The sequence below is a fragment of the Haemaphysalis longicornis genome, unplaced genomic scaffold (genome assembly GCF_048455015.1).
Source record: "Haemaphysalis longicornis isolate Haplotype H1 unplaced genomic scaffold, Haemaphysalis longicornis Haplotype H1 scaffold_6, whole genome shotgun sequence".
NCBI lineage: Eukaryota > Metazoa > Arthropoda > Arachnida > Ixodida > Ixodidae > Haemaphysalis > Haemaphysalis longicornis.
Window position 1 is genome coordinate 103063059 of NW_027526407.1, and position 22282 is coordinate 103085340.

Sequence of the window (22282 nt, forward strand, 5' to 3'; positions counted from 1 at the left end):
TGAACATAGAAGAAACAACGGTTTGCCGCCACGGATCTCGATGATGTCGTTGGTGGTGGCTGGCTCCCCAAATGTGGTCTCCAACCGTTTCGAATCTTCAGAGGTCGCGGGAGCTACGTCGGAAAATAAGAGCTGGGGGCGCATCTGCGGTTCGTCTCGTCACGGCTGGTATCGTCAGGCCTTGATCGTCGTTTCCAGTCAAGGGCACTTGGGAGGTAAGGGGGACGTTTTCGAGCCCGCAAGCCGTCCACGGGGTACACGGCCCACAAGCCTTCCACGGAAGCGCCTATGCTGAGACGATGTAATGTTGGGGCTAGGATGCGCAATTACCAATTACACAACCAATAAGGGTCCTATCGGCCACACAGATAATTCCAACTAAGGTACAAAATGATGAGCGATCACTTTACACTATCTACATGACGGCAATGAAAGCGTTCGCGAAAGGTAAGCCACAGCCACTTGGTCGTCGTCGTCATCCGTTTTCGGTTATGGCGCTGTGGGACATTGTTCAACTATGAGTAGCGTGATAATAATGCAGAGTGAGAAATGTAGAGGGGCCATCGGCATCCTTGTGTGCTGCATCAACCCAAGGGGTGAAAGTCTCAGAAGTACAACCACGTATAAATTCTTATTTTAAATGTTTGTTTTGAAGTTTATTCTGTCAGTTTGCGTTATGCAATGGATCGGAAACACGCAGTAGTAGAAGGCAGCGGAAAATTTTAATCCTCTAGTTATCATCAATACCCGCGAAAATTATGTCACACAGGCATTCGATGCGAAGCAGTATATAGTTAACTCCTCCGCCCCACGTTTTTATTCTGGGGATGCCTATTCAATATCGCCGCTCGTGGGCTCTTCCTGGCCACCGTATACCGCTCTATCACAAGAGTTACTCCCCTCGCCACCACCAATGCCTGTTTCACAAGTTACGCTATCTATCGGCTGACAACGGCGGTAGCGCCCTTATCAGATGATGATTGCGGCGAAAACACAAAAAGTGCGAATGGATGTTAAAATGACCGGAAGCCGATGCCACCGCCGCGGCCGCATCAAATACCCTCGCCGAGTACGTGTGAAGTGAGGAGCAATTTGCTAGGTCGGAACGCCAGCGTGACCCACAATTCTTCATCTTGAAAGGCTTTCCGAGCGACATTTTCACCAGCGTGTTTCACGCTTAACTATGCGCTCATCGCCGATTTCCGGTTTATGCGTGCATGGGTGAGTGAGGGTGTGGAGTTAATTGGGACATTTACGAACAGCTGGGGTCCATACCGCTACCGATAAAGCCCGTTTTGGTGCTTCTACACTTGAACGTAGAAGTATTATGTTTCAATATTTCCTGCCAGCTGCTATCCTTAATCGAGTGGTGTCGCTCTGGGTTGGCGTGTAACACACGCAGTAAGATGCCTTCGAAAAGGCAGATGAAACGACAGTCAGATGTTTGTCCTGCATAATAAAGCTTCCGACCTTCCGGCTTTGGCTTTCTATGGGACGAACGCATGTAGTTGCCTTTAAGGAAGTGCGGGAATTGAAGCCTCGGCCGGATGAGAAGCGAGAATAGGCTAAAAAGCAATATAAAGCCGCTGCGCCATTGTTGCGGCGGCTAGTTCCAGCGCATCAAGTTGCTGCAAATACTTCCCGGATTAACGGTAACTTGCCTTCTTGGAAGGCCGACGTGGGGCCATATTACTTGTTCAGCTTTAACAGCTAGTAAAGCGATACTTTCGACGGTTTCTTTCACTTCTATGCCCCCGCACATAACGGGCTGCCGCGCGTGCACGGGTTGGTAGAGGGATAGGAGGGGTGGCGTGCACGCGGAGCTATAGGTTTCATGCCCTTACTAAAGATGCATGTCCGTAGTGCTGGTGGTAGGTTTAAACGTGGGCGTGAAACGGCCCAATGCGACTTGTCCTTTGTCCAGTAAGGGGTCCAGTGACTTGGGCTGGTGTGTTACACAAAGAGAGAGATGCCTACTACGCGGGAGAAAAAGAGAAAGCTTAATATTTGACCGCAAGACTGAAGCTCGGGTTCTTCCAAGTTTCACTAAGCTAACTGCTAGGAAGTATGCTCACTCGCAAGTTACGAAAAAACGTGTTTTGTTTCGTGCACACGGCAAGGTGCGTCGAGCTTCGCAGGTCATCTTTCTTCACAGACTTGAAGGGCACTAATTTTTTAAAACTTATTTTTACGTGTATAAAAATCTGAAATGCCGGATCACAACCCGCGGTCCTATGTAGTGCTCATTGGCGCTGCGTTAAAGCCTCTAGAACAGTGTGTCATTACATCAGCTGTGTAAAAACCACTATACAAGTACCTTTCACTAAAGAGGGCAAATGTATTTCTTTTCTTCGATAGTTGCTGCTTCAGACATCACAAAGGTATATACAGCTTCCTGCAGGAGGAGGTCTTGTAGTAGTTGCTTCGGTATGGAGCTGCTTTGGTATGCTTTCAGAATGTTTTTATACGAGGGTGCAAAAAATGTCATTTTTCGTTGTAAAGCTTGAAGCGAACTGTTCTTTCCGACCTTCTACACGAGTGTCAACGTTTATTCAAGCGACACCAACCTTGAAATGCACCTCGCAGAACAAAGATAAGCCCATTTAAGAGTGGCGTTAGAAATATTGTAACTACCATAATAATTTCTTTACTGCTTAGTTACTGGGCTGCCGTTGGAAATCAAGCCAAACAAAACAACGACATGGTTATGCCTTGTTTTATTTAAAACACGTGTTCAGAGACTGCGATGCAAAAATGAAAGCGCACGGAACGATGCGCTGCTAGCAACTAGGAACTGTATTAAAACCTGAAATATATAATGGGAAAAGCCCGATAACCCAGACTGGCACACTCACACAAATACAAGTAAATTTGCACAAAATAAAAGTCTCATTGCCACCTCAACTGAAGTGAAGCAGGCGAAGGGGAAGGCATGAATTGTATTACTTTTTTCTAGGCGCCTTATAATTTTTGCCCATGGATATAAATTAGCTGGGGGTAAAGGTATACAGATGTGCTGTAAATCTCATGTTTTTGGAGCACGAAACGTCTTACCGCGATGCGTTGGAAAACGAGTGCCGCCGTGTGTTCTTTAGGTACGCCTTTTCCCCACTAAGATGAAACGTTCTAGCCCGAGGTGTTGAAAACAAGTGTAACGGTGTTTTGGTACCGTGACTACGTGGTACTACGACGGCGTAAGACAACGATAACATCAGACGCTGACAGCACAAGCCCCTAATACGCTTACCCCTAAAATCCAATCTATAAGGGCCACACTACTATTACAGCACACGTCGCTTCGTGAATGCCAACTTTGCAGACTGTAAGGGTGACTAACGCACATCGAGCCTTACACGCTGCCAAGACATACGGCAACAATTCAATGCTGTAATGCGCTGCAACAATCTTTTAGGTGTAAATGCTGTACGCGTGCTTTTATTCGGCGTATACACAAAATTGCAGCGACAACAATGAATAAAATAAAATTGCCGTTTATGTAAGGTGGACTACTAGTCGGTTTCTTTTCATGTTCTTAACATTTTAGCACAGAAAGACAGAACACAGAGTGTGTTTTTCGAAACGGGCTTTATTCATTCACGTTGTTAACTGTATACCACTTTCGTTTCTTAACACAGTTACCGTTTACGCAAATCTGAAAAAGAAAATTTACACTTGGATTTAAAAATTCGTCTTTGTTTTTGCAACAAACAGCCTATTAGCTTTTCGAGAAATATCAATTTAATAATACCTCCTGTTATAAACGAACGCACTGGTGTCGCAGCAGTAATTGTTACAGCAGTGACCTGATTCGACCTTAAAATTTTTGCCTGAATACTTGCGTCTTATATAACGCAACTTTCTGCCGATGACCTTTGACAAGTGAGGTTGTCTTACATAAACTAAATAAATATGGCTATACAGGTAAGCTGAGACACTTCAAAAACACCTCAAATCAGAAAGTGCTTCACTGAGCACTGTGGCAGCTACAATTTGAACCAAATACGCCAACAATAAATGGAGAAGAGGCAAATAACTATAGCGAATTTTGTTCTTGGAAATTTAAGCACTAAATTTACACATTTTTTCTAATACTTGTTCTTATTTAAAGACGTTGTGCAATAAATAAGAACACTGCATGAAACTATTATTAATTAGAATTTTCTCCAGTTGAGAAAGGATGTGTTTATAATTTTTACCAAATATGATATCTTTTATTTACCATGCTCGGCGATGTTACCGGGGAAGAATCATTGTATTAGCGACTCTTATGCAACGTTGTTAAGGGGTCACACTTGAGCGGCTTGCATGAGAGTTGTACTGTAAACATTTCAGTAGAAGAAGGACTAGTTAAATGGTTCTCAAACACGGTGTCGAGAGGGAACGCTGGGTACTTTAATAAATATGTTGCAAAATACCCTTCAAATCATGAGATATACATATTAAGGGAATTTGAATATATTTGGCATCATTATGTACTACTCGAGTGCACCAAGGAGCTTGAAGGCTAAATTATCTAGGTTTGTATTACATTCAAAGCCATAATTATCTTTTGCCTTTGTCATGGGCAGTGTATTTTTACATGTCAGAAAAATCATAGAAAAGAAGGCATTGACTTCAAATACATAATGCGGTACCATACTGTGGAATGAAAACGTTCCCTTTGCTTTAAAATGACCTTCTACTGCAGCTTCAGGTTAAATAATACATCTGTACACTCCCACGAAGGCACTTACCCTCTTGGCTCCACACGTGCTGCCATCGAGGAGTACTTGGTCCCAATAATGCATACCTTTATTCCACCACACGCCACACTGCGCCACGCAACGGCGGGTTCCGTTAGCCTGTGTACATCAAAAAGCCACAGTGACGTTGTCCATGGGCCATTACCAATAACAATACAATTGCTTCACGTGTGCTAGGAATGAATGTCTACATTGAAATGTTTTATAACAGAAGCCTCTATTCTGTGTTTTATGCCATTACGTGAAATAAAAAACTGCACGTATTTAATGCGAGAGCAGTAAGAAGACTGTCAAACCAAAAGCCGCCATTCAAGAGAGATGAAACCTGAATTCTCAATGAAAGCAAAACGTAAATAGTACTCCATCGCTAGTATGCACCTGCCTTACGTCACATCGGGTGCGATGCGTACGTGGTTGCGAACGTGGATGGGCACAAGACTCCGAACACGATATGCTACCGGCCGACTCCCCCATAGCCCATGACGTGTCATGCGCATGGCAGTGCATCGCTCAAGAAAGTTGTTGCAGAATACACGTCGCTCCGCAGTATGGACTTTTTTGATGTGGAGTTTGACATTTCGCTTTAAGGCACATACTGCCTCGCCAACCATGCCTCGCAGTTTGACTTGCAAATAGATTGCACGTTGCACCACTCCTAGTTATGCCTAAAGGTACGGCTAAGAAAGGCTAAGCCTCCCCCAGGCTAACAAGGGCTATTGGCCGACGATTTGAGCCATCAAGCAGAAAGCGCCGAAGGAAAAGGACGTGAAACAAAGAGAAAACGATGATCGAAACACACGTTGGTATCTTGCTAACGACGAAGAAAGCAGAACCCGACATGGTGAACTTTATCACGGAGTTATAAACATCAATTGCACTTGCTCACTGCTATAGACGTTAGATTAAAGAAATTTTTACTTTGACGTTCAATTGAGCAAGATTTATTCACCTCGGCTGTTTTCAGCGCCTTGCATGGAAAAAAATCATGGTATCACAAAGCGTGCGTTACAAAACAACCACCGGCACTACTCTGTCACATGCAAGAGTGGAAGGCTCCGCGCATTGCTCCAGTGCTTACCAGGGCCTCTGTTTACACATAAATCAGCGCAGTGTATGTACAATCCCCACGTGTTAGAGGACCTGATACATGGCGTTCATGGTGAAAGAGATGTTGTCTAAAACATAAGAATACCTTCGCTGGTGCGCACCTTAACTCCGCCTATATAAATTTTGTATAGATGAATGAAGGTCTCCTGGCTTGTGGCGAGATTTTAATACCAGGTGCACGCCGCGCCACCTGTCTAAGTTCTTTAGGCTGTGTAAAAGAATGTGGGCGCAAAAAAATATCCACTGTTATTTGTGGTTTTTCTACTACTTGCACCAATGCCGGTTTTTAGTGGTTTGACGACTTTCTGCATGCATCGGTTAAAACAAATTACGCCTAACCTGTTGCACCCTTCTGCCAATCTATGGGAAAATGCTTTTCTGTGTGCTATGGTGGCAATACTTTGTAATGTCAAAAGGTAGAAAATTCCCAGTCCTGGGCTTTGCAGTCTTTGAGCAGCCGAAGTATCAGCCTAAGCCTAACTTGTCCCCCTAGATATCGTGTATATTCATGAAATGTCCTGCATACAAAAAAAAAATTGAATCTTGTAACTCGATGTAGCTGCTCAAGCGTCAAGGTTAGTCCCTGCTTTACTGCTTGCAAACTCCCGAAGTCATCTTTTGAGCGGCTCTCTTGGAAGGGTTCTTGGAGGCCAGCTGCAATAGGTGCATATATCAGAGGAAAGTACGCATGTGAGGCGACTGGAACATTTGCTCTACCTTTCTGTAAAGTCAGCTAATATATAGTGTTCTTATAGCTTGTTACCCAGGAAACAATGCGCACACCTTATGTTTGAACATATGGAATACGATTACCAACATAATAAAGCAGCATCATGGAAGAGATGTGTGAAATATTTTTGTAGGAATGTGAAAGATTTATTTTTGAACGTGTATTAATTCAGATAGCTTGCACAGCTGCTTGCCCCAATAATAAGCTTGTCGGAAGATACTGTAAATAAATAGCAAAATCCCTACAGTCCTTTATCCAGGCAGCACAAAACGGTTCGGCCTAATTGAAGCCGACGTATTTTGGCCAGTGATTTTCCATCCGGCCGTTTTCTGGCAGACGTGTACCCCCCGTGCCCAAATGTGGGCCTTTTGGCCGTACACGGCCGTAATCCCAAGGCTATCCAATGGCCAGTCTACGTCGGCCGGTCAACCGGCTTACGTTCATATGGCCAGATTCCCGTCGTAGGGCTCCGGCCATTCGGATGCCACCCGTGTGCGGCCGAAGTACGGCCACCAGAGGTCAGCCGAGGTGCGGTCGCCGGACTCCAGCCGGACTAAAGCTTTCGGAAGTTCGGCCATGCTACGGGCATTAGAGTTCAGCCACAGTACGTTAACTGTACTGAGGCCGGTAGACGACCACTGCATGCAGCGCAACCAGATGACTCAATCGCACTGTCTACAGTACAAACCCGCCATTTGCGAAGGGCTTGTTGTTGGGCGAGTTGGGTCATCTTGGTGAATAAACACGCACTTAGCGCGAAGAAACAGCACATGCAGAAAGGACGGGACAAGCGAAAACTCTCAACTAACTTTTATTGGGCAGAGCACACGCATATAAGTACACTTGTCTTCTGTTCGCTCATGCGCACTTTATACAACAATAGCAATCTGTGTCCCAATCTGTATAGCAATCTGTAGCTGAGCTCAGCATCACACACCTGAACTAATTCAAAATCCACGCTTCGTCAATTAGAAGGCTCTGTTGTTATCGCGAATATAAGATAACACTTGTTTTTATATAGGCAGTAACAAAATCGGATAAAAAACAGTACAGGGCACGACGTTGAACCCACAAATGCACAAGCTTAGCCTCTGATATATTTAGTACGAAAAACGTAATGCAACATTGTTTTTTGCGGCATTACTACCAGAAGAATTGGTGGTAACTTGCGCTTTTGAGCCTCTTGGCTTTTCTTGGTGGGAAGTCCATGATATGGCGCCGGTTGAGCTCCTGCGTTGTGGCCGCTTGCTCGGCGCCCTTGTAGGCCAGTTAATTTCGCCGAACCATGGCAATCACGAGTCGGACAACTATGCGCGTCGATGTCTCAAATGCTTTCCATTTCTCGAGGGGGTGAATACTGTCGACGAAGCCGGCGGGCGAGGCATGGTAGCACTGCGACTGGCGAGGCTTAGCTGACCCGCCGGTGCGGCGCAGTCTTCTTTTGGCAATAAATGGTATTCCGATGGCCTAGAGGGTTACTTGGTAATATCTAGTGAGTCCATGCAACTTGCCGGTTCACCTAGTACCACTCATTACTGCTTGCCAAACGAAGTTCGCTAATTTAAAGAGTAGAAACACCGAGCGGATGAAAAACGTGTCCGCATCGCTCGGCTGACTAACGGCTTTTTTCAAAACGCCAGCTTCCACAAGTGCAAGGGTTGTCGACGCCCAGACGCGTGCCGTTGTTTGGCTGTACGCCGCTTACCGAAGTAACGACGGATAACCTGAGACTTTACGTCGGCTGATCTCCAGCTGAGCACCGGTTGCCAATTATTCTGCGGCCGTTCACTTGCCGTGATCCGGCTGAAGACCGCTAACCGAGTGAAAAACGTACATTCTGGGGCCGTACGTAGGCCGGACTCCTCTTACACCGGTTGCCCGAAGAAAACGAATATACTGCCGCCGGACGCTCGATTCACTGTAGAGAGAGCGAATGCACGGCAGCCGCACTCAGGTCGGTTTTCTTCCGAACACCAACCGCCACACGAATTCGAATATTCTGTGGCAGGTCGATTGCCGCGCTTCGGCTGAACACCGTTTCCCGATGGAAAAACGGATGCCCTGCGGCCGTCTGTCAGCGGTTCTTCTTCTGAACGTCGGCCGTCGAAAGTGAACTGGATATCTGGCAGCCAAGTACCTGCCGCTGTGTGTCTGAACACGGGCGGCTGGAGAAATACCGAAGTGCTGGTAGCCAAAGGTTGGCTGTTTAACGGTTGAACAGTGGCTGCCAGAACATGGATGCTGGGCGGACATGCCAGAAAGCGGCCACAGACGGGCCGGTCTTGGGACAGACTTTCGGTGCTGCCTGGGTAGGTTGATATTACTCAGCAAGCGTACGAATGCACTGAGAAGTGATACGAAACGTTTAGCTCAGTTGAAAGAAGATAGCAAACATACTTTGTAGGTACCCATAAATACAGTTCTGCCAAATATCCCTATCTGAAACAACGACCCAGTAGACAAGTCCACTCTGAATTTTACGGAGCCAACAACAAGTCAAAGTCGATGTTTGCTCCCTTTAAACTGCCTCAATGTTTGTTCGTGTTGTTTTGTTATGCAATAACGCCGCCTTGAGCTTATCTCTTCCCACTTGCTGATAGAGAAGCCTAATATTTTTACACTGTTTGAAGCCTGTTAGAGGAAGTGCAGCTGAAGGAAACTTGCACGGAGACTCCATTTACAAGACTGTATAACATTAGGTCACTGGGCGCAAATAAATTTGACATAGCCGAACATAGGGATGCGTTTGATATAGCCGAACATAGGGACCCTGTACTAAACACAATAGACACGCTCCAGAATGGAGTTGGCTGCGAAGTCTTCCGGAATGAATCACTCTTTTTTTATGCACACTTCTACGGTACTTCAAGCTGAGGATAAAAACAATGCTTACGCCTGAGTTTTCTTTCGGAGTGCCGGACACCTACGAGCAGAAATGCACCTTCACATTTTACATGGTACGGGTGCGGATATCTTAGTGGTGCTTGCTTCCCAAAGCTAATGGTTTTTCCACGCCAGGCCATGACAAATATGAGCTGGTTGAAGCTACGCACCTCATAAGGAGATATCAAACTTGCGGATAAATGTAGTTTTTGTGATAAACGTGATTGAAATCAATAGCCCGTCGTTGCTGGTATACATTTGTTCTCATTTCTTTTATTCATTGGCTTTGTGCGACGTCATTAAGTGCTCGTTTGACGTAACTGTTTTTGGTGAATTCAGTTTCTGACGATGTATGAATTTGGACCGAGGCCTCTGAGCATTTCTGACGAAGACCTCATTGTCCTATTACCTAGAGGTCCCAGACACACACGTCCCGCTTCTGAATCCAACTTTATATAATACCAACTTTATATAATACCACCGACCAGTGCACAATGTTGTGTAAAAATGCCGCATATGGCGCCATGTACGGCAGTCTCACCAAGTACAAGACTCAGCTGTTGGATATGTATCCAACAGCTGAGTCTCCTTGTGCCAACACTAGCCTGCTCCTATGCATATGGGGTCGAGGAGATGTATTGCTTTGCAGGTATGTCAACGTCTTGGCCATCTTCCAGTCCAGCGTACAAGGAGAGATGGACCTCCGAAATCTTAATCTTCAAGAAACGTTCGTTCTTGGGTTGTGGTAACGAGTGTCTCGAGCTATACACCCCGAAATAAAACCACGTCCTAATCAAGGGGTACGTCCTGATTACAAGCAACGGCCACCGCTTAGTCAACGTTCGTGATGAAACATGGCCAACATCACGATATCCGTGCATACACCATGCTCACTGCACCACACATGTAATAAAAAAATACATCGTGCCCTCGCACATTTTGCATAGAGACCTCATTGACAGACTGCCTCTGTCCATACCACAATTTACGTGCATAAAAAACGGTCACTTCGCCAGGTACTCTGAAGTGACCTTACCAAAAACCAGGGTAAATATCTCGCCGGGCCCCGCAAATGGAAGCGGCCAGCTGGCCAACCGCACCCGGGCGGCTCAAGTGAAAACATACTAATGCATCAACCTATTTACTGAAAGCACAGAGCCCACCGACCACTTGACTAAACTGCGCAGACAACAATCCGGAACACATGCCATCAGCAATCTTCTGCCGAACTAAGACTGCTTACTGGATCATTCGTCATTGTGCAAGCCCGATTATAAACGCCGACACCGCAAGTAACGCCCTTGTCGTCACCCTCAAGCGACAGTACCGATAAAATACGATTTTCCGCCTTCGGTCGTCCACAGCGCAGCACAGCTGTGTCAGCACAGCACATGATCGTATTTATAGATGAAGGCGAACCTTCTCTGAGGCTCTATTTGGGCGGCAGTTCCCGTTTGTGGATAGCCATTACATACCACTAAGGGCATAGGAGTCACTGTCCCAAGCATTTACGCACTCGGGATATGTATGCAGGCACTGGCTGATGCCGGACGTCCAAAATAGCTCTCCAACAGCAATCTTCGTACGGGATTTAGATTTGAGGCATCGGCTAGCGTAAGACAGTTTGCAAAGACGACCTGCCCATTAGGCCATGGAAAGAGACTGGTGAGGTATTATGGAGCTTCGTTTATATTGCCTCCGTGATAGGAAACTACCACATTTATTATTTTAATGATAAGTTTTAAATAAGTGTCGATCTCATTCCACAAACGTTTGTGCCTGACGCTACACCAGGATTGCAGGGGGAAGAAGGTGGCATCTATAGAAGCTCACCCGTCGGCCGTTGACTATAGATCTTTATACAACGCGAATGCTGGCCGTAAACTGATCCCGTGGGCTGGACACCATTATAAACGACCGAACCTAGCATTGGTTGTCATGGAGGCTGGAATTCAGTCTCTGCAGTGACAATGAGCCACAGATTTTCGTCTTGGAAGCCGAAGAAGCCGCTATCACTCTGGCTATAGAAAAGTTACCGGCAGGATGACGCATCGTGTGTGTGCCCTCTGAAAAGGCAGAACAAGGCAGAAACATCCTCTGGTGTCGTCTCCAGCAATACGAGGGATATTTTGCTCGGTTCTCGTCAAAGCATATAACAAGGAGAGCCAAATTTTGCGTGATGTGGTCGCCGGTTCACTCGAGCAAGGGGACAACATGATACCTATTGCCAAGGGCACGGCAAAAACCAACCTGGCATTCGGGTGTCGAGACCCGCCCCTTCGCCTACCTTACCTGGCACCGGCCAAGACCAGCCGCTCCAGCCGAAACGTAGTCATGGAAGCAATACCCGTCGTCCTATGTGGTTGGCTTAAATCCCCAAAAATTTCTGCGCCAGAAGAGAAGACTTCCGCATCCTGATTCTAGACAAACCAAAGCTAAGCCAACGAAACTACGAAGCCTCCATACAAATAAACTCTTGTGAACAGTAGGCTTCCTCAATTTTAGCCGGACAAGTGCGCACACCCGAAATGCAACCTCTGCGGAGATGGTTAAATTGTTGAGCGCAAAGTCTGGCTCGCTAAACGGGGCCCTGCTCCTGCCCTGGTTCTGTCTCACAGGTCACAGGGTCATTATCTTTGTCTCGGGGTTGCTCTCTAAGTGGTGAGACGGGATCGTCCCAGCCGCCCAAGCTGTCCTGAATATCTGCAAGCGCCAAATCATAGTAAACAAGCAGAAGCTGCGCTGATGCAACTAGAGTCATTAGTTTTACCCTTCCTGAGTAAGGCCTTGGAGGATACACCTGGGCATCCCATCACTCGACAACAGCTTCTGTTGGTCAGCACAGTGAAAGCTGTGTTCATGCCTTTTTAATGTCCGGAAATGTGAGTCTGGGATTAGTCTCTTTTACAGTTCTGTTGCTATTTTAAAGGGCAAAAAATGGCGTACTACCGCTGCACCACTTTCCACGTTCATGTATTTCGTAGGCAGCCACAGCCATCCCTACATATAAATGGCCTGTGAATCTATGTTTCTTCCCGCTCTTCCCGTTGTTTGTGTATACACATGTCTTTTGAATATTCATTCTTCGAACGAACCCATTGACGTCGTCAATACTTTTTTCTTCCTCCTTCCCATCACCCACCGACACAGTCCTACAATTCAATGGGTCACTCCCTCATCTACATTGCCATTACTACGGAATGCCTAACCTTCTTCCGGCTGTTTTTTTTTCTATAACTAAAGCTCACACTACTTTCTTACCTGCCTCTGCTACACTTTTTTCTTCCACCATTTTCCTTACAACAAAACGCAGTGTGTCAGCAAGGGACCGTGAAACAGCCTTAGCAGAAATTTTTCATGTGTGACTCGAGTGACAGGACAATATTTTTCGCTGTATCTAATAAACAAAACAATATTTTCTTTAAATGTGTACGTCAGCTCTTACAAGAGCACCCATCATGCCGTTGACAACTTGCTAACGTTATAAGTTACTGCTGCAGTTTCATATATTTGTTTGCATCCACACATTTGGGACCATGACTACATTCAAGTACAAATGTATATGAACTATCACCTGTTCTTGAGTGGCGTCACGCATACAAACCTAATAACTGGCACACAATTATCTTCTACATAAAATATTAGCTCCATGGGCATAGCTTTTTTTTTAACCTAATGCTGAGTGAAAGCATATCCTGTGATTGGTTTGTGCCTTCAAGAAGTCATAGACTGCACGTAATATACAAAGATTAGGATGGACGGCACTCGATGGGTTTTTTATCAGTTTATACAGGTAACTCTCGGATATTGCTAGAAATAGCAACTGTTCTTAGTTATTCTCTTTCAGTTATGTTCTCTTAGTCGCAAACACCGATACCAAGTCTACTTTTTAGAGTCACCCTAATCTACTTTCAAGAAGGCAGTTTGTCTTCTTTTCTTTTAACCTGCACAACACTTTGAAAAAAAGTCTGCGAAGGTTGTATTACTTTTAAAAGCTTCAGCAGCGTTCCAACATTGAAGGCAGCGAGAAAATGAAGAACGACAACCCTTCCAATGCAGTAAGTTCACATGGGCTAATTTTGTTTAAATGTGAAGTATAATGCACCGTTATGAATTAAAGCGCTGAGATCCCCACCTGGGGTAAACTTGCTTTCTAAATGCTATGGGCTACGAATACGAACGTGTGCAGCCTCCCAAACTAAATTATCGTATCATCATTACGTGTTTTGTGTACTTTCTTCAGAGCTACTTCTTTTTTTATAGAGGGACAAAATAAAAAATCCTGAGTTTTTCCCGCCAGAATTCGTCGAAGCAGTCGTACTTATCTTCCGAACAACTCCAGGAATTATGACCACATATATGCGCAGGATATGCTGCACGATCCGCAAGATTAAATCTTGAGAAACTATTATCACAACTATTTTTACGCGATGGCAATAACTTGCCATGGTCATTGGAGCAGCAAATGGAGAGCACTTTTATTTTGTTAAATTCAAAGCACTGGAAGCTCATCATCGTCAGCTACTCAGTTCTACTGCACGACGAAGGTCCCTCCTGTTCACCTAGAACCACTCTGGTTCTAGGCTGCTTGAATACACAGTTGACCCACGGATTTTTTTATTTTATCCTGTCGTCAGTTTAATGACCTTCCCCTCCTTCTAGACTAATACTTTTGTATTCTCTTTGTTACCCAAATTGTTCCCGCTTGTGGGGTCTTCTCGCTAGATGGCCAGGCGAAGTCCTTTTCTTTTTTATTTAACCTGTTATATCTTCTACTCTAGCTTGTTCTCTGATCTAGGTAGCTCGTTTCCAGTCCCTGAGTGTTACTGCTAACATCCTTCGTTCAATTGACCGTTGAGCCGACCTAAGTTTCAAGTTTAGTTGTATAGTGAGGCGCCGAGTTTCTGCTCCGTACGTCATCCACGCAGTATGCACTGGTTGTAGATTTTTTTCTTTTGAGTGACAGAGGTATCTTACTTTGCATTATTTGGTAGGGCTTGCCGAGTGCTCTCCAACCAATTCCTATTAAACGCCAGATTTCTCTCTGGAGGTTGCGGTTACACTAACCATTTGTCCGAAGTAGTTATATTCCTTTATTTCTCTTACTCTTCGTTTACTAACTCGAAAAGCGCATTTTAAGTGCGATGCACTTTATAAGCGACCCTGAATCCGCCGTCCGCATTGCTCCTCCTCCTCTCCCTTAGCAACGGCGCGAGGAGCGGAGAGGAGCGTCTGTAGCAACGGCGCAGCGACGTCACACCCCACGTGACCCGCGCGCGCTCCGCCTCCCGCACCGTGGCTGCGCGCGCCGGCGCCGGCTCCCGCACCACTCCTCGCGGCGTGACGTCACACTCCCACGTGACCGCGCGCTGGCGCCTTTGCGTCTGCTCCCCCTCTCCTCGCGCCGTTACGTCACATGCTCTGCAGCTGGCGCGCCTCTCCCCCCATTAGGTTTGCACTCACCCTCGGCGCGCGCCTCTCCCCTCGCCTGACAGCTCCCCCTCGCCGGTACTGCGCCTCTCAAGGCGATGGCAGAATTACTACGCCGTGTACTCTCGGCGCAAGAAATGCATTCGCACTTCCTCACGATTCCCTTCGGGGAGGTGGGGGCAATTTTTTTGGCATGCGTACGTTTACGCTCACGGCCGTGATTTCCGATTATAGTTCGTCAAGCAGTGCTTGCATGTGTTCTGCAGTGTCACAAAGCCCGTCACGCAGCAAGGCTGCATATTCAACGTATATTCTTAATTCTAGGTTTTATCCCTCAAGCTTTGTAAATACCCCCCTGAGAGGTGCTGTGAATAGTGTTGGCGAGATGGTATCACCCTGTGCTACTCGCTTCGGGGTCAGAAATTTATCGCATTGCGTGTGAAGGGCTATGCTTCCTATATACTTCCTATATACCTATATGTCTCATAGAAGTCCTATGTTACTTCTGCTTATTGTTCTGTTGTACATGTTCGGCTTATTGTTTTTGTTGTTTTCTTCCTGGATCATTCCTAATAAACGATGTGTCAATGATCGGGAGCTTTAAAGGGAAGGACGTGCTACACAAAATTCACAAAACTAAATTGTAACCGCGAGTGTTTAGACTAGTGTGTTTCGCATGAAACCTGAACGTGTTGACGCGTGAGCAGAAGAAAGCAACCCAGCCGAACAGTTGGTAAAATACTAGTGAACTGCCGCAAAAAAGACCCAAGTACGTATGGAGTAAAGACTTTAGGTATAGCTACTGTTTCGCCCTCAGGGTGCGTGAACACACCTAAGTCCCGGATGTTTGTTACATAGGTGTATTGAAAAGAAACATACCCTGTTAAAAAATGTCGTCGGATCGGCAAGATAGCTGAGTTTGCACTGTCGGTCTCTGCTCAAAAAGACTCCTGGTAAAGTCTTCGTTTTGTGATGTTTTAGGCGACTTCGTGAAGTTATTGTGTGAAGACAGTCGATTTTTTGTGACCTGCGGAAAGCAACGAATAAATTACCTTGTCATTTCGAACACGTAAAAAACAATTTTTAACCTCCTTTGGAACATATACAAAACATATACCAAGCGTTTGTTTTCCGACATATAATACAAATATTAGTTGCAATAAACCCTTTTACCCCTGCGTATTGTTGGAGCTATTCACATTCATTCTGGCTAATATTCATGAGAAAATGCCCCCAGCAAAACACAAACATGGGGGACTATCCTAACACAGCTCTAATGCGATAGCAAGTGCGCAAAAAAGGTAATTGTTGCTTGGTGCGTCACCGAGTGGCTCAAAACGTTTTACTTATTTGTATTAGCATTTTTTATGAGACACAGATTCAATCCAAGCTAACTATTTCCTTTTTTGGCGCTTTTCGGGTTGTGCGCACAAGCCAGGGAATACTTTGGCATTGCTATCCAACCATTTGAGGGCTAACCTTTTCGTGCCTTGGTCAATCCTTCTCAGTCACTACGCGTCTTTCTTTGAACTACGCGCACAGGCTTTGGTCACTCCCACACATTATCTGTGTTTGACCAAACTAGTGGTTCTGTTATAAAATAAGGTGGTCTTATAAATAGAGATTTTTTATATTTTTTGGAGGAGTACACTGCGAAAACACCACTGATGCATTCGACCGTCACACCGCAGAGCTGCTTTCCTTTTGTTTCATTTTTTTTTCAATTCCTCCTTGATAAGTTATTATCACTGGGTTATCATATATACAAACACGGCCAATTGCTCCATTTAACTGCAGTAATGTAGGTAACAGCCGCCTCACGCTTATAATCATTTGCACTCTCTTTCTCGCCTATTTGCGAATACTGCTTTGGGTTGGCGGGATCCAGGCCACACCAACCATTGTAGACAAAGGCCAGCACACTGAATTTTCATCGTCCAAGCTTAGGCCCACAACACTTTGTTAAACTACTTTGATTGTTGTCTGTTTTTATTGATGTTTTTATTTATTTAATTATTTATTCATTTTTATTTTTATTTATTTATTTATTTGTCTATTTATTTATTTATTTATTTATTTATTTATTTTCTTTTAATACAATAAAAGCCTGGAAAACAGGCGTTACTGGAGGGGTAACCTCAAAAGAAAAGTTACTGGTAAAAACCAGGCGAGATAAGAACAAGGAACTTGGCAAGCAAGTGATTTGAAAAAGTGCAGGGCAGGGCGGGTCACAAGGGGGAAAAACGAAAAGCGGAAGGAATGTCAAAAACTTTAAGGCACATGTAAGGCCCACTCATAGGGTCATTCGCCGGCGCCCCGCCTTGCGAGTGAATGGATAGACCCCCCCGCTCGGTCCAGGGGCACAGCACTGCCAACGCTACGCTGTGGTCCTTGTCAGTCCACCGCGGCGCGTTCGGGGGACGCCTTGTCTGGATTGCGAGAATTCCGCGGGAATAATCCCCTTTACGAAGGCAGATGTCCCCACCAACTTAGGGGGACTGTGCGCGTAGCGGAAAATGTAGGGGCAATTCTCGTCGTCTGAGCACACGGCCAGCGGCGGCTTTCCCGCGAGATCCCTTTGTCATGCGCCACCGCAGGAAACCTTGCTTTTCGGTAGCCGCCGCTTTGCGTTTCCACCCTTCGGAGTCATGTGTACTCACCGCCACGTGCTTGCTCGCCTGCGCACAGGCTTTTCAAACAAGGGTGGTGGCGCCTAATTAAATATTCGGCAAATGGTTGAGTGGCAGCTGTCTACCTAATGGCTGAGTGACAGCTGTCTACGTGAATTCGGGCCCTCCCTTACGCGTTTTCGAAAGCTAGACGGGCGTTCCCGGGAGACAGAATAATACCCAGGTGTTATAAAGCCGAACTTGGCGGTTAAACAGAGTTCTTGTCTGAGCTCCCAGCTAGGCAGTTCCCTGGGAGGCAAAAGTCTCGGTCGTTGAAGCTAGACATCTCAGCGAGAGGTAGACTTGAGGATGGCCTCGGAAGTCAAGGGTGCAGCTTTATACCTGGCAACTAGACGGGTACTGCGGCGGGAACAGAATCCCAGCCATCGTCATCGCTCGAGCGGTCTGTGTGCGCTCCGAGCATAGTGTAGTTAGGCGGCGTTGAGGCTCTCGAGTTACTTGTGCGCACTTGGAGCTATAGCGTCTTACTGAAGTTTGAAGAATTTCCTTTTTGTTACTCATGTATCCATTTACTCTAATGTAACTAGTTGTGTATAAACTCTTTGTTTCCCTTCATCAAATGCAAACGCCGCAACATCTTAAATTCGGCAACCGTCTCAACCACTTCAACACCATCGCCCTGCGAGCCTCCTGCCAAATCAACGAAAGCCGCACTTCGGGGAAACGAACACTTCAATCTTTACTGCCCACATGCAGAACAAAAAAATTCACACGTAAAAAATCACGGGAGTTATGAACGAACTTCACAAGCACTAGATTTGAAAAAGTAGGGCGACGGATTGGAGGGAAAAACGTTTAACTATATTGCTGGTATTTTTCACCGTAAAAAAAGAATTGTAACACTCCCTACTAGGACACTGGTACGCTCATACGCTCATTCAGTGGTTTATTGACCATAAAATTGATAACTGTTCTCTGGATTCCTCAGTTCTGGTCAATTATTGAATTTCTGGGGCAGCTTTTCACATAGTTGTGCATCACAGAAACTCAGGGGCTGCCGAAGTGGACAGTATTTGTAAAACTTGCAGCGACATATATATACAAACTGGGTGTGCTATGTTTTTTAAGAATGATATTGTGTAAATAAAGCGAAAAATAAAGTGAATTGTTTTGATATGTCTTGTTGTGACTGTAATGAATGGCGGCAAGATTGACATAGAATGCACGAGTCAGTAGGCAGTGCACGCGCGGGTAAAGGTTTGTTTATGCATGACTGTCGAGAAAAAAAGGCCGATAGTGGAAGCAAGCATGACACGAGACTACAGCGAGAAGCGTTAAAAAGACAGCAAGCTAACATGAAAATGATCATGGTAGAGAAATAGGAAACATCGTAAGGTGGTCTATCTGCCGTCCCTCGGGGTGCCAACATCATGACGGGGGAGGGTTGACGGAGACCTCACGGTGCGGCTGACTCGATGAACGGCTCTACGCCACGTCGGGTCAAGGTTCGGGACATCAAGGAGGCATAGAAAACCGTGCTCACGGGCAACGGCTCGATTGTGCAGCAACGGGTATGAGCGGAGGTTCCACTTCAAGATGAATGAAGGCCCTCGCTCACACGCCGAGCGCATCACCAGCTCCAGGCATGTGACATCGCACCGGTTGTCCTGATGAGCGGGGCACGGCGTTCAGGAATAGCAACTGTTGCGATGCAGATTTCCAAAGAAGGGAGATGACAGGGCCACTCTCTCTAGCCCAGCACGTCCCAGGCGTCCACTGCTCCTCCCGATTCGATATTGCACAGGCGCTAATTGCATGCGTGCTCGGTGTCCTTTTCTTCCATCTCCGCGGGCACGTCATCAGAGGGACATTCGCTTTGATAAGTCAAAAGATTTAGGTGACAAATTAGTCTCAGTTTCCAGCAGAACTGTTCGTTTTTAAGTTGCCTCGTCTTCAAAATAAAAAGTTTGTAACTCCACACATATCTCAATTTAATAAATATTAAAAGTGCATAGTAACCGGGAAAACCGCTTCTGCTCATTTTGCTATTGTTGACTTTGCTAGTTGTTTACTCCTATATGAAGTAAACAAAAGTGTTTAGCGGGCCCAAGGTGTAAATACGTGACTATTTTCAGAGTTTGAATTATTTGGCTCCACGCAGAGTGTGCATGGTTAAAGGATAACACCAAGTAACACCAGTTTTCTGAAAACTGCTGTCTTCATATCGGTACAGTGTTCGTGAAAATGGCAACAGTTCTTAACAATGGCCGTTAGGTAATGGTTTAAGCGTTGTCTGCCACTGCATTGCCTTCCATCTACGGAAGTAATGGGCGGCAACTGCTTCTTACGACAAAAAAATTTGAAACAAAAAGCTCGAATGAATGCGTAAATAAAAGTGTTTGAACTGTATAGTGAAATAAAGAATAATAGAATAATAGCGCGATAAAATAAAGTAGTTGGATTTCCTTGTCCTCAGTAGCCACCAGTGCGACAGTGGAGCAAGAGAACGCACTACAAAATGCGCCTCGCCCTAGTCTAGCCTTCTTGCAGCCGTGTACCCTGGACCGGTTACGTCGCCTCAATAATCACTAAATAGCCTGAATCGTAATTTTAAAGCGATTGAACTCCGCCTTGACATAATATCACCATGCTATACGGGCACCGCAGGAGTTCGTGTCTCCTGAAATCTCTGGCCTTCTGCAACAGCACTCCAGGGCTTAGTACCTATATGCTATTTTCCTAGTAGTAATTAACGAGCGCATAGGTCATATTTGTCTGGAGTCGTCCACGCATTCTTCCAAAATTACGTACCATTGGCGACATACATATAATTTACATCCTTGGTTTCACGAACTACATACACTTGTCTCTGCATTGGGCTTATTTTCAAAAACATTGAAGGTATTGCAACATATAAAACAAATAGGGGGACCTTTGTTTCAATTAAAAAGTGCATTTATGTTGAACTCACCATGCTACAATGGATATTGAAAAGTTGCAGCACTTGGAAAATTTCATGCTATTTGCATCCTTAACGATGTAGCTCATCAGATATCCCTGAGACCAAGGACACCCTGTTGAATTTGCGTAATAGCCGTCAAGGTATCCTCCTTCTTCATCGCCATCGTGGGAACAACCGAGGCTGGGAAAAAAGCAAAATTATTCAATCAGTATTTCGTACTCATGGAATAAACCAACTTGAAAATAGATAATCCACAACGCATCTCAGTTGTGATATCTACTTTATAAGTTATTTGCTTCAATAAAGCCATCTTCATAACCCTCCTACTTTGCATCGCCGAGAACATTATTCAACTTACTTTTCGTAACAGATTATTCCGATCGGTTAAGCGGTATTCTAACAACAAAAAAAATATTGAATATATTCCACAGTAGTCCACTCCGCATATTTTCATAGAAATTATCCTTCCGTTAGAAAGTTGAAACGTTGGGGGTTAAAAGACTAATACCGGTCATTTGTGTTAATAAAACTTAGCTGGAAAAGTTTAGAACAAGGCGAACATAAAAAAGTATTTGAGCAATTTTATGACTTTTCATAATGACATTGATTATATTTTTTTAAGGAATTGGTTGCCCGGCGCCTCCCGGAAGGTTTCGCTGCAGACCCTCAATTTTTTTAACAACCGCATTTCAATGGTGAGAACAAATAGCAACCATCTTCAAAGTGGAGCTTGTGATTTTGAAAAATAAACGGCGGAGCTGAACAGACATACAAATTTGATCGGACGTTCAGAAAGCGAAACCTTCCGCACTAGTACCCAACATTTGAAAGAGGCTCCTATACTTTCCTACGAAGTAAAAGTTATGTTAGAAAAAGTATAAAGTTTCCGTCAGCGCATTCGAATATCGGAGGGTAAGATGTTTTATGTCTTTTCAAAAAAGGGTGGTTTAGGTCACTTAGTGCATGTAATGAAGCGTAAAAAGCTTCATTCTATTCTGAAGCACTCCCTATTCTGAAGCACTCCTTCTTCTGAAAAATGTGGGCAGCGCGAACTGCTGTCTTCTCGGTCAATGAGCATATCTTCTGCGTCTCCGGAAGTGATCGCGGGATCAACGAACGCATGGCGACTCGCACTACTGCACGGTTATGCCGCAAGGCGTCGCCGCCGCCGAGCATGTTGTAACAAATCACCTTTGAACGTCCCGCGCAAATTTCAAATGGTTCGGATGAGCCATGAAAGAAAAAGGCGTGCCTGGCGAAAATAAGAGGGACAGGCAGTGATAGGTTTGACACTATAGCAGCGCATGCCGCCCTCCCCCTCACACTTTCGCCATACTTTCATCCGCTGTTTTCATTCTGTCTTCCCTTGCTCGGTTACAACGCCGTCGTCGCCGCCAAACTGCGGTGCACTAAAACGACTTTTGGCGCAGTTGTTCGAACTTATTGACACAGCTTACGTTTCTCGCACAACACCAGAATTGATTGACTGTAGGGTGTAATGCAGCCTGCAACCCAGACGATGAAGCGCGCTGTAGTGGAGACCTCAGGATTTTATTGGCCACCTGGGGATCTTAAAAGTGCGCCGACATCTCGTACACGCGGGGATTTTTGCTATTCGCCTCTATCCACAATAAAAGATTGATTGTATGCGTATGTATATGTCTATGGATGTGTGCGAAGCCAATGCTTTGATAAACCTGCGCACAAAAGTAGTTTACTAATTTCCTTCACTCATTTGCACAAGGGGGAAAATGTCGAAGCGGGCGCTCCACTTCTTACAAGCGAGGGTGGTTTTTTG

The 22282-nt window shown here is 45.4% G+C and overlaps 1 protein-coding gene across 1 annotated transcript in view; it reads right to left on the reverse strand.

Annotated features, from left to right (window-relative positions):
• Positions 1 to 3566: 3566 nt before the first annotated feature.
• The window catches only part of LOC144141831 (metalloproteinase-like), a 96891-nt gene continuing 78175 nt past the window's right edge, over positions 3567 to 22282 (reverse strand). Inside the window, exons 11-14 of the mRNA XM_077673318.1 lie at positions 20494 to 20664; positions 15772 to 15919; positions 4734 to 4841; positions 3567 to 3652 (exon numbers count right to left, since the gene is read on the reverse strand). Of these exons, the coding sequence (XP_077529444.1) occupies positions 3587 to 3652; positions 4734 to 4841; positions 15772 to 15919; positions 20494 to 20664 (493 nt within the window). The 3' untranslated portion in view covers positions 3567 to 3586. The remainder of the gene's footprint in view (positions 3653 to 4733; positions 4842 to 15771; positions 15920 to 20493; positions 20665 to 22282) is intronic.